The sequence below is a fragment of the Camellia sinensis genome, chromosome 1 (genome assembly GCF_055761805.1).
Source record: "Camellia sinensis isolate YWXY chromosome 1, ASM5576180v1, whole genome shotgun sequence".
NCBI lineage: Eukaryota > Viridiplantae > Streptophyta > Magnoliopsida > Ericales > Theaceae > Camellia > Camellia sinensis.
This window is the reverse complement of record NC_138961.1, coordinates 122,765,263-122,777,789: the sequence shown is the minus strand read 5'-3', so window position 1 is coordinate 122,777,789 and position 12,527 is coordinate 122,765,263. Positions and strand designations below refer to the sequence as shown.

Below are 12,527 nucleotides of genomic sequence, written 5' to 3'. Positions count from 1 at the left end.
TTCACATGTGATCTATATTTATTCTTGGGTTGTGTTCTAGACTTCCCTTAGCATTTTGGTTGGTATTCTTGTGATCGTAATTTTTAAGAATATACCTTAGATTTGAATTTTTGAAAAATTTCAACAATTTATGAACAACACAAAATTGATAAAGCAAATTTTTGTTCTCATTCCTATGTTGATGATGAACGTGTGATCTAAGAAACCTATTTAATTTGCACTGAGTAGGACTAATGTGATAAAAAAAAAACACCACAACAATGATAAGTTGGTTTAAACCTAGATTGAGGGGGATGTTTGGATTTTTTTTCAGCTAAAACACTCAATCATATTGCTTTTTTTTATTTTTTTTTATATATTTTTTCATATAAAATTAAAAAGCTAATTATAATAACCACATCGCAAACGTGCTCTGAGTTAGCTCAATATGCTTGGTGCTACTCTTCTTCTTCTGAGAGAGTTCTATGCATTAGATTAAACCAAAAAGTCATTACAAATTATATATTCTTGTGAAAAAAATAATAATAATGTTTGTGACTTCCTTTTGGAGAGACCCTCACCACCCCCACAGTGATGTGGACCAATAATATGTTTGTATTTTTTTTTTTTTTTTTTTTCTCTTTCTTATTTGGACCAATTACAAGTGAGCAGGGATTGTGAATGTGATGTTTTGTAAGAGTCTGAATTATTACTGAAAAAATAATAGTTACGCTAAGGTTTCAATAATATCATTTCACACATGATTTTGACCCAAGATCATTAGCCAAAAGCATAGATACCAACGTGAGAGCATCTCCAACTTAATATCTTGGTATTCATCCAAACTCCAACATTCTTTATTTTCTCCCCCCTTAATATTTCTCTCCAAAACTAACCAAAATTACGTAAATTAATAAAATCAGTAAATTTTTGTTCATTAAAATTAACCAAAATAAAAAATGTTGGTGATGAATTTAGATTCTCCAACCAGTAACTAACTAATAATAAATGTTTAATTTTGAAATTTTTGTTAAATATATTAAAAATTATATTTATTTTAAAGATATGATTTTATTTTTTTTAATGATACCAAATTAATAAAAATTAGATGTACATATCAAAAGTTATTTATATTTTACAACATCTAACAAAAAATACAAAAAGATATGATCGGTGAAAAGAAAAGGTGTTGAATACAAAATTGGTATTTACAAAAATGAATAGTATTATGAAGATCATCCTTCATATTTCATACTCTCCCTGTATTTGGAGGAAGAATCACTCATCTTAAATGGAGACACTATTAACAGATGGGTTGGAAATGAAAATCCTTCAAATAAGAAGATATAAAAGGTGGGTTAGAGATGCTTTGAATGATCCATACTATTCACATTGCAAACTAGTCTTGTCTCCTTAAATCTAACATAAAAAGCAATGGACACTTAAATCATAGAAATTAGTGTAAACACCATGTATTTGGCTCATAAGTAAGGCCTTTAGGTTTAGTTATACATGCAGATATTAAATATCTATACTATATTTTAATGTGAACTCCATTGGTGTGTAATACTTTTTTCCTATTTTAAAAATATCACAAAAACGTATTTTCTTTTTTACCATCCAAAGTGTTCGATGGAAAAATCAATGGCTAACTGATATGGTACCTCTATGATAAAAATAAAATAAAATAAGAGAGAAAAAACTGATATGGTACCTCAGGTTCAATTTCACAGTTTAAACACAATTAACATCTCACCATGCTAGTTTATCCAGTGGAGAGGAGAACAATTTGGCAATGTTTAGGACCAAAAATAAAAAATTGTCCATGATATGAGTAAAATACACCATCTTCAAGCATTTTCAGACACAACTGCTCAAGTCAAAACAACAAAATTAAGTAGGAACCACATAAAAATTAAAAATAAAAATAAAAAGGCCGAAATCCATTGTATATCTCAACTCATCAAACTGATCCCCAGAAAAGGCCTTAGCAGCATTGCAAGACATAAAAGTTACAGACATTTTATTGATAACTAACACCGTCACCACTAACAACCTCACCAATGCGGTATGCTGTATATGCCCCCTTCGCATCCCCTAATATTCTATGGGCTGCCTCCTGACTGACAACGAGAACCATCCCAATACCCATATTAAAAGTCCGCCTCATTTCAGAATCTTCTATTCTTCCTGCCTAAAGAGGGGAGAAAAATAAAAAATAAAAAATAAAAATTTTAAGGCAAGAAGTTTATATGCAACGACGCATCAAATGATAATCGTTTGTATATGAGATCCATAGTTTTTTTCTCAATAAGAGACTGTAGTAGTATCAAGTCACTATCACATAACTCATAAAAAAATTTGACAGTTGTAGGAAAAAAATATGTTCAATCATCCAAATAAAGTTTGAGGGAAAAAAAACAAATGATATTTACCTGCTGTATCCATTTGAACACGGAAGGGATTACCCAAGAGTCCTTATAAATGAGAGCTCCAAGGCCTTTTGGAAACACTCGAGGTATGTTGTCTGTAAAGCCACCACCTGTGACGTGGGCTATTCCCTTCACGCCTCCCTTGCTAATTATGTCAAGCACCTTTTCCAAGAAAAACAAAAGGTTAGATCTTGAAGATAGAAACAAATAAAAGCAACAAAATCGATCAAAATTAAGTGGAATGGAAGTGAGTGACGACCTGCTTAACATATATAACAGTCGGGGCCATCAGAGCTTCCCCTAATGTAACAATTTCACCAGGAAGTTGGTTGTTCAGAGAAAGGCCACTTTGAGCCAGAACCCTATAAATATCCACCATATGTAAAGATATTAAATTTAGAGCACAAAGGGTCTGAAAGAAAGTTTATGTGGCAAATATCAATTTAGACATTGACTAATTGAGGCGCTCATCAGTGATCTTAATTTTTTTTTTCTTTTTCTTTTTTTTTTTAAAAAAAAAAGAAGAAAAAAATTGGGATTCTTACACGTAACACAGTAAATGGTAAACTTATTACATTTAACACCATTAAGTGGAAAATGTTGTTTTAAGGTATATGTTCAAGAACTTATTCATTAACAAGTAAAAAACACAGATGCAAAAAGTCATTTTTATGTTGCTCTTCTTTCCGTCATTCTCCATCACAGCATGGTGGAGGTTTTTCCAGTGGCAAAGGCCAGTGAAGAGATCAAGCAACCGATCTGATGACTCTTGATCAAGCTCTTTCCATCACTAATGTTGTTTTCTATAACATCTGTTTCAAACTGGTCTTCTTCTAGGAAACATAAAGTAACAAAATGCTAAAAACCACACAAAACCCCATTGATACGATGAACAACAGAAATATATTAATAAGATCAAAACACAATTTATACACCAATCTGACAATGATTGGAACTATCACTACCCCCCAGCATCGTTATTGCAATGGGTGAGAGTGAGAGGAGGGCCAGTGATGGAGGTGAGGGAGAGGGGATTGCGGTGGCTGAGGAAGGGGACGAGCTGCAACTGGGAAGCAAGGAGGAAGAGGATCGGCCACGGTCACAGTGGAGGAGTGAGGGGTTACAGTGGCTGCAGTGGGTGAAGGTATGGGCATCAGCAAAAATGATGTTTTACCTATATTTCTGACTGAAAATTAAGTTTTTATACATTTGACTTCAAAAGAAAAAATTTCATTTATTAGAGTTAATTATAAAAACTTTACCATTCAATGACCTAAGTGTAAGCCACAAATAACCAAAGCAAAGGCAAACCTTCTAACAAGAGAGAAACCATTGGAATGAACTCCGCTAGATGGCAAGCCAACAAGGACATCTCCAACAGTGATGTTCTTCCCATCAATAACTGAATCCTTTTTTACAATACCAACCGCGAAACCACTAAGATCATACTCGCCATCTGCATAAAAATCTGGCATCTCTGCAGTCTGAAAAGCACATATTGTGATTGACAGAGTGCAGCTAAAAAATAAGTTTTTATTCCACAATTACCCAATTTCTTAGAATTCTCATATATTGACAAAAGAAGAAACAGGCAGACATGCACACTCATGAGCACACATGTACAAAACCCAACAGTTGAGTTTACCTAGTACAGATCATGCACACTAATTTGTCAAATTCTATTCTTCCAAATCATGAACAATAAGAAAATCAATAAAATTGAGTTAAAAATATTTCCAACTAGCAAGTCAAATCCTTAACTGAGATCAGCATGCATGATAAAACAGCCACATCTCCAAATTCCAATCGACATACTCAACTGAAAACCTTGACCCAACTATTTTGGGTCATCTAAATACCTATTTTTCTACTCAATCAAAGACCAACCAACAGAGAAAATTCATGGAAAAAATGTCACCATTATCAAGCTACATAAAATAAATAAATAAAAAAGGTCTCTAGTGCCTAGTGCCTCGCATTAACATTTTCCTTTCCGTCATGCTCAACACTATAAAGTACACCAACTTCCCACCCCCCCCCCCCCCAAAAAAAAAAAAAAAAAAAAAAAAAACACACACACACACACATATATGAAAGGCTCTAAAAATGCTACTGAAAATACCTCTCCCCCCAAAAGTGCGCAGTCAGATTGTTGGCAACCATCAACAATACCTTTTATAACCTGAATAGCACAAAATAAATAATGACAATCTGAGAAACGAAGGAAAAAAAATGTTTGTATTGAAAATTAGCATACCTTTTCAGCAAGATCAACATCAAGATGGCTTGTGGCAAAGTAATCAAGGAAAAATAAAGGTTTTGCTCCGGAAGTAACAATGTCATTGACACTCATTGCAACCTAGAGAGGAAATGTGTTAGGAAGCTTCATATGAATAGCAAAAACGTAACATTTTTTGCAAGTAAAAAGCTTTTGGGTAAATTACATAGACCTCAAAGAGGTTTTTTAGCTAATACATTAGTACCTATATGGTCCTGTAAATTACATCCCCCTTCCTAAGTTTTCTAATGGCATTTTCGTTTTCCCACTCCCATTTAGTGGACATTAAGGCGTTAAGGGAATCTTATTGACATCATCAGCACAAAAATGTATACTTCAATGAAAATAGATAGGGGTATGCAAAAAACCATTTACCCTGCCCGAACTGCCCTGATCTGAGCTGCCCCCCCGGCAATTTGGAAGGATTAGCAGTGCGAGTTGGGCAGGTTGAAATATTTTTTAAGATGGGTCGATTTAAGTGCGGTTAAAAAAAATTATAGTCAGCCATTAAATCAAACAAACACACCATACTTTATATAAAATAAGTAAATCAATTCTTGAAAGAAAAAAAAAATCTATCTAAACTCACTCTTCATCTCTCATCTCCTCAGTACACAACACGTCTCCTCTCTTTCATCATCAAGTCCAACTTCCGATTACATGTTTGGTGATGTGGTGTGGCTGAGGGGATGAAGGATTGGTACTTTAGTATAGTGGTGGTTGTGATCAAGTGAGGCACTAGTGGTGGGAGCAGAGTTGGGGTTCAATTGGTAACATAGTGTTGGGTGTGGTTTTGGCGGCTTCTCCAAATTGAAAGAAATCAAGCAAAACAAAATTGTGCTTCTGAAATATCGTTTTTGAAAGACATTGATAGCGATAATGACGTAGTTTAGAGATACAAAAATGGGTGGTGATAAAGAGAAAAGTAGAAAGCGAATAAAATAGTGGCAAAATGTGATAAATTTGGTAAGGTATCATGGGCAAAAGGGTCAATTTAATCAAAATGACATGACTGAAAAAAATTCATTTTTTGTATAAACAATGTAGGGTATATATGAAATTTTTACCCATCGTTAACTCCTTAACAGACAAAATCAGTATAATTTACCCAAAGATTTTTTAGGAAGACAAAACAAAAGAACACGAGACATTATAAACTTTACCAGATCAATGCCAATACTCTCATGAATTCCAGTTTCAAATGCGAGCTTAAGTTTAGTTCCTACTCCATCTGTACCGGCCACAAGATAGGAATCCCCTATTCAATCAAAAAAAGACAACAGAAATTAGCAAACAAATCATTACAAAAAAAGGCGAGCAACAACAACAATGCCTTAATTGCTAGTTCATATGATTGCCTAGTTATACACATACACAATTATGGGCAATCTGAACGATCAATCAATAGACTTAATGCAAAAACTACCCAGAATAAACACCAAATGATCTGCTATGTTATACATGTTGAGAACAGAAAGCATGCAAATCATGAGAAAATGTAATCTTGGAATTCTTGTGTTGGGAAATCTTTCATTGGTTGTCCTAGCTCATACAAAAAGAGTAAAAAAGACAATTCGGAAACAAAATATCTGCCTAAGAAGAACGGACACGGACACGGCGATTTGAAAAAAATGAGGACACAGGTACCGTGGGGACCTGGCAATAAAATATGTTTTCATATATTTTTATTTGCTATATAGATTGATATTACACCCACAAACAATCAATATTAAGAAAACTAACTCTAATTCTTTTTCTTTTTCTTTTTCTTTTTCTTTTTCTTTTTCTTTTTTTCTTTTTTTTTTTTTTTTAAAAGAAACACTTTTAAATTGACACTTACAATTTATATCCCTTTTATGGATGATCTATTAAGTATTTAAATTGAAGAAAAATATAATAAATATTCAACATTCATTAAAAGTACTAAATAAAATAGGAGAAAAGACAACTTGGCATGTCCTTAATATGTCCCCGGTGTATCCCCTAAAAATAAATTAATTAAATAAGGGGACACGCCATGTGGTGTGTCCCATTCGTGTCTCCAAAGTGTCTGCATGCCCCCAAAGTATCCATGTGTCCGACACGGATATGACACTTGTTTTGAAGTATTGGTGCTTCATAGACAACTACAAACAAAAACTGTGAAAAAGCATAGCAGCAATTATTGAATAGGTTATTGATTGCAAACCATTTGCAACTCCAAAACGTATATCCCACTAATTGTGTGCCATGCTTAATTGATTTCATGCATGTAACAATAAAAAGTTTTGTCCAGACAGCATGGAATAGATTATTACCGTAACATTGATAGCATTTACAAAACCTTCGGTTTCGCAATGATTTTCTGGTGAAATACATGTAAAGATACCATCTCATCTTCAATTAAAGAACAATTTCACTAATAATAAAAAATAAAAATCAACAATTCAATTGATCCATTTGAAAACACAATAGAATAAAATTTTCTGGTGTTTATTTTTTTCCTAATTGACTACCAGCAGACCAAACAAAGGCTTTCACCTTAGATAATGAAAGGTAAAGAAAGCCTCTCTTATAGGTATGTGATTGCTTTAACGAAAGTGGATACCTTGGAGATGTTCAATAACCCATGTCATAGATTTATCATCAGCCTAAAATTGGCATTCTAAAAGATAACAGTAAAGAGATGGGTTAAGAATTATATTATTGACCAAAAACCAGTATGACTATGCAGCCATTATAGTTTACTATCTTCTTGCACATGTAGGTCAGTGTTTAATCTCTTACTCTAGTCTGGAGCCTTCAATCAAATTCAACATAAACACATCCCACTTTATTATGTTACTAAGTCAGTATATAGATAATAGACACCCAACTTCATAAAAGAAATCCTGGTGTTCAACAACAAAGACACTATAAGAGTTTGCAAAAGTTTTGTACTAAGTATAGATATCAAATTAAATGCATGGATGAAAAAATATTTGTTATTTACAATTTTTACCTAGTACTGTCTTCGGAATTTCTAAGGTCAAAAAAAAAAAATGTGAGGAATAAAATAGATTACAATTTTTTTTAAGAAATAATAAAAAATTGAAAGAGAGAACAGACATGATTTAGATTTAAAAATTTCCCTGATAGTTATTTTTCTTCATGGTTTTCATGGTAACCAAAGTAATAAAATTATTTTCTTTACAATTTCTTCCCCTCTTCCTTACCAAATCCATGAGTGGAACTGTTGAATTGAATCAAGATCCCAAATTTCATACATACAATACCTAAGAATCGAAAATACAAAAGAACAGAAAAAGAAAAGAATGAAAAAAAGACATACCAAGAGGGAAAAGTCCTCCAAAGCCGCCAATCCCAGGTGCCATTTTTGCAATCCTCCTAACAAGCTCAGACCCAGCATCTATATCAACACCAGCATCCTTGTATGTAAGACCGCCAGCACCGTCGCTTTCACTCTGCTTGTTGCATGTGCTTGACATTGAGACCGTTATCGACCCACCCTTTGTAATTTTTCGAGAACCCACTTGTTTAGAAGTTAATGCTAATGGAAGAGACCTCTTTGAGAAGCAAATGAAGATGGGTTTGGAGATGTATGGTTTCTGGGTAGAGTGTGGAATCAAATCCGCAACACATCTTGACAAACACTTTGTGCTTGTTGCTTCAAAGGTCATGGTCATGATGGAGAAGGAAAAATCACTACTACAAAATCAAAGATAGATCACGGATTTTAAATGTGATATATGTTATTCAATCACGGGTTTTTTATTTTGTCAAAGCATGATCTTTGAGAGTGATTTTTAAAGGTCATTTTCGATTACACTTTTTGACCGTCATTAAAGATAATTCCATCACGTATTTTGACCATGATAATAAATATTTAGATCACAGATTTTAAGTGTGATTAATAAGCAATAAGACCTAAGATTAAATTTAAATAATCCATGATTAATAATAAGATAAGATCACAGTTATATGTATTTCTCATCACGGTTAGTGTGTGTGATAAAAAAAAGGGTTTGACCACAAAATGTGACTATCAATCACAAGCATATAAATTGTGATTAAAATCTGAACAGAACAAATATCTAGTGGCTATTAGATATTAATGTGTTTTGTTTTGGTTCCATTGAATTTAGAACCATAACATAGAAACCGCTAGAAATTGAAACCAAAGTTTAAAATAGGGGACGGAATCCTTAGTGCCCCTTCATTATGGGTAGTTGAACAGCTTTTCTATCGCTGCATGCTAGATGTTATCATAATTAAGAAATCTTGAATCTTTGAAATTCTCTCTTTAAAATAGAGCAACAAAGCTTTTAGGCCAAGCCACATTACACTATAGAGTCGTGAAACAACAAAAGTAAAATCACAGCAAAATAGGAAACACATCAAACCAGATTAATATTTGCTCATCCTTTTTAGTGTCAAATTGTTTCCAAATACTGTTCTTGGATAAAATTCTGTTTAGGTGGCTCTATTTCAACAAAAATAATTTCTCAAACCTAAAAATTAATTGGTATTTTGATGGATCAACTGTACTCATGTCAGTGAATCAAAATGTTTGGGTTTACGATCAACCTAAAATTTGCCTACATTACTAAAAAATAAAAATAAATAAACAAGAATGTAATTTATCCAACTAAGAGGAATAATCAAAACTTACATCCAACTTCAAATAGAAACCAAGAAATTTATAGGCACAATCAAACTAAAGTGACAAATTCAGCAACAGAAACACAAAAAGAACTTGCAAAACTCATTGAATTTTCCAATTGATTGACTCAAGAGTACTTGAAAATTCATTGGAAAGAACTTGAATCAAGAGTATGAATTTTGTCCAATAAGGTGTTAAAATTATAATTCTTTTCTATGAAATAGAAATGTTAGATACGAAAAAAATATTTACAAAGAATAATAAAAGCCCCAAATAGCAAACAAAAATGTTGGATACCAAAAAAAAAAAAAAAACACAGGCTCGGGTTTCTACAATTGAAAAAATTAAGGAGATGAGCAAAAAATGAGAAACGGAGAGAGAGAGAGAGAGAGAGAGAGAGAGAGAGAGAGAAGAACTTACTAGAAGGTCTCGGCGAGTGGAAGAGTTGAGTGTTCTCCTATTCGTGTGAGAAGGTACTGGAGAGACACGTGAGAGTGTTTGCAGAAACGAGAGACAGTGAGAGAAGAGTGAGTGAGTGAGTGAGTGAGTGAGCGAGCGAGCGAGCGGATATGGGGTTTGGGGGTGTTTGGGAAGTAACTTTTTTTGTTTTTTTTGGTTTTTTTTCACTAAATGACAAATTAATTACAAAATTAAAAAAAATAAATTCAAATAAAATATCACATCAAATTCCATAATTATTTCATTTTTTCTCTCACAAATATCACATCTAACTACAAAAAAACCCAATTATCTTCCCAAACTCAAAAAAAAAAAAAAAAAAAAATTCTAATAATACCCTACAATTAAAAAAACCTACAAAAACAACTCACTTCCCAAACACCCACGAGCGTAAGATCACGTCAAGAGAAAAAGAAGAGAATGGAATTAAAACAATACATACACCGTGAACAGAGGAGAATTAGCCAATTCAACAGCTGATCAACACCCAGGGATTTCTTTTCTTCATTATTTTATTTTATTTTTTCAGATCTTAGGAGAATGGATCCATTCTTTTATTAGTTTTACATGAACAGAGGAGCATTAGCCAATTCAACAGCTGATCAACACAACAAAGTGAAAATTCAACAGTATTGATCAATGATTGACGAAAGTAAAATTGAAAGATTGGATTAGTACCTGAAACAATCCCTAAAATCCCAAGACTCTCTCTCGCTCTCTCTCTCTCTCTCTCTCTCTCTTCTTATTCAATGGAAACGTTAAAACACTCATTTTATTTTGACTATATAAAGCAACCAATCATCAAAACAGAGATGACCTATTTGCTTAAAAACTTAAGGAGTAGCTATATTGATCTTGATCATTGCCATTTTTGTACCAAAGCTTTTATGCAATCCATTTTGACCCTAAACCCTTTTAACATAACATAACATAGCAAAGTCCCAAGAAAATAAATAGACAGTAAATCAATTTCATCTTCCACATGAGAAATCAAAGCTAACAATTTCCAAATGCATCAGAATTCACAACTGATTTAAATCCATAGCTTTGAACAACATTGAGTTAAAATTTCCATGAATCAAAGCAACAACTCTGTGAAGCTAACCGTATTTTCTGCTGATTGATGCGTAAGTCTCTTCGACAGGTTTCGCCAATTGCAAAAGAGTGCCAACAACTCTGTGAAGCAACAACTCTGTTTGGAAGTTGAGAAAGTGACGAATAGATGAATTTGTAAACATACACAGAACGAGAGAGAAAGAGAGAACGAGAGAGAAAGAGAGAACGAGATAGAGAAACTCACAACGCCGGAGAACCACCGTGGCAACGCCGCCGCTAGATCGTTGCCTTTGCAAAACCTATGGCGATTGTTGCCTTCGCTGCTATGTGAGAGTGAGAGTGAGAGTGAGAAACCGTGAGAGTGAGATTGAGAAAGAGAACCCTAACATATGGGGAAATGGGTGGGTCCCCATTCCCGACCCATATCCTGGATATTTTAAAAACTTAATTAATTCTATAGGTTAAAAAAAAGGAAAAATTCATATATTTGGATTGGATCTTAGTAAATATTCATAGGGTAAGATCTTCATTTTCATTGTCATCCTTACATACACTGGGGTGTTTTGGAAGTTACTTTATTTTAGTTTTTTTTTATATAAAAATATTAGATGTCTTAAAAATTGAATTAAAAATTTTATCAAATGTATCATAGAGTTGTGAGATCTACGTGAGATCTACATTGTGTGGAACCTACATTGTATGGATCCTACATCTATGTAAGATATTTAGTAAAATTTTTAATAAAATTTTTAGGATCTCTAACATTACTCTATTTTAATAGGTTAAAATTTTTGTGTTTAAAAAAATAATTGAATTTTTTTATAGTTAGATATTGTATGGGGAGCAAATATTCGTCGCTGTCCGTACTCCTTTCGTCCAAGCTCCGTGTCTATCCGACCAACTTGAAAGCACAACGGCAGTGAGCTACCCGGCGGTATGTTGCCGGAAACCCTTCCGACGGTCAAGTTAGCACACACTCAGAGAGAGAGAGAGAGAGAGAGAGAGAGAGAGAGAAACTCAATGAATGTAAGTCTATCTCACCGAAAATGATGTTCCATGTCCAGCATGGGGGCGTAGTCACGCTTATATACTTTCTGCGCTCAACTCTGCACCCATTAGTCTCTTGACACATGGTGTTGCTCTCCCATCTATCAGCACAAATCCAGCAATCACCACCTAACCCAACCGTCAGGCTACATTAGCGGGGACTCGGCAGCCCGGCAGAATTACCTCAGCCTTCCAAGACCGTGCTGCATAACGTGCCCGAGTGCTCCACTCGTCGAGCTCCATACCAGCCGAGCTCCGTAGCACTCCGACAGGACCGAGTTCCAAACAGGTTACACTGGCATTCAGAAGACTTTTCCCACCGAGCTAATCGTACTCTCACAAAACCCGGTAGCAGACGCTCATCTCGGCTACGTAGACCTCGAGGATAGGCCTCGAACGAGCAAGTCCAAATCCGGGGAAGCTCGGTCCAAACATGGGACTTGGACCTCAGACCTAGGCCTGGACCGAGCAAGATCATCTCAAAGGAAGCCCCAGTTAGCTCGGCCTAAACAGGGGCGAGTCTTGACCGAGCAAGTCTCATTCTGATCAGGCCCAAGTTTGCTCAGCCCAAAACATGCTCGACCACCTTCTGTCCGGCTCCTTCCACGGCCCAAAGCCAGATTATGAATCTCCC

General features: G+C 34.5%; 1 protein-coding gene across 4 annotated transcripts; it reads right to left on the bottom strand.

Moving 5' to 3' along the window:
• Positions 1-1,777: 1,777 nt before the first annotated feature.
• PUR5 (phosphoribosylformylglycinamidine cyclo-ligase, chloroplast / phosphoribosyl-aminoimidazole synthetase / AIR synthase (PUR5)) lies at positions 1,778-11,301 on the bottom strand. Of its 4 annotated transcripts, XM_082883489.1 has the most exons (11): positions 11,091-11,258; positions 10,896-10,982; positions 9,752-9,807; positions 8,000-8,335; positions 5,853-5,947; positions 4,669-4,770; positions 4,534-4,593; positions 3,723-3,895; positions 2,671-2,773; positions 2,415-2,573; positions 1,778-2,173 (listed from the first exon to the last, which is right to left on the bottom strand). In XM_082883489.1, exons 4-11 carry the CDS (start codon positions 8,154-8,156, stop codon positions 2,003-2,005), a joined length of 1,020 nt encoding a protein of 339 aa, XP_082739615.1. In that variant the 5' UTR covers positions 8,157-8,335; positions 9,752-9,807; positions 10,896-10,982; positions 11,091-11,258; the 3' UTR covers positions 1,778-2,002. The 4 variants fall into 4 exon arrangements, with proteins under 4 accessions (XP_082739615.1, XP_028077931.2, XP_028077932.2 ...); XM_028222130.2 differs by lacking the exon at positions 9,752-9,807 and having other exon boundaries at positions 8,000-8,376; positions 11,091-11,301; XM_028222131.2 differs by lacking the exon at positions 9,752-9,807 and having other exon boundaries at positions 8,000-8,373; positions 11,091-11,301.
• Positions 11,302-12,527: the final 1,226 nt, after the last annotated feature.

What these genes read in the sequence shown, in the direction of transcription:
- PUR5 (XM_028222130.2), bottom strand. Translation starts at nt 8,354, where the DNA reads ATGACCATGACCTTTGAAGCAACAAGCACAAAGTGTTTGTCAAGATGT. An exon ending in AGAGTATTGGCATTGATCTG is followed by an intron (nt 4,771 to 5,852) that starts GTAAAGTTTATA and finishes TTTCCTCTCTAG; the next exon opens with GTTGCAATGAGTGTCAATGA. An exon ending in TGTTCAAATGGATACAGCAG is followed by an intron (nt 2,174 to 2,414) that starts GTAAATATCATT and finishes TCCCCTCTTTAG; the next exon opens with GCAGGAAGAATAGAAGATTC.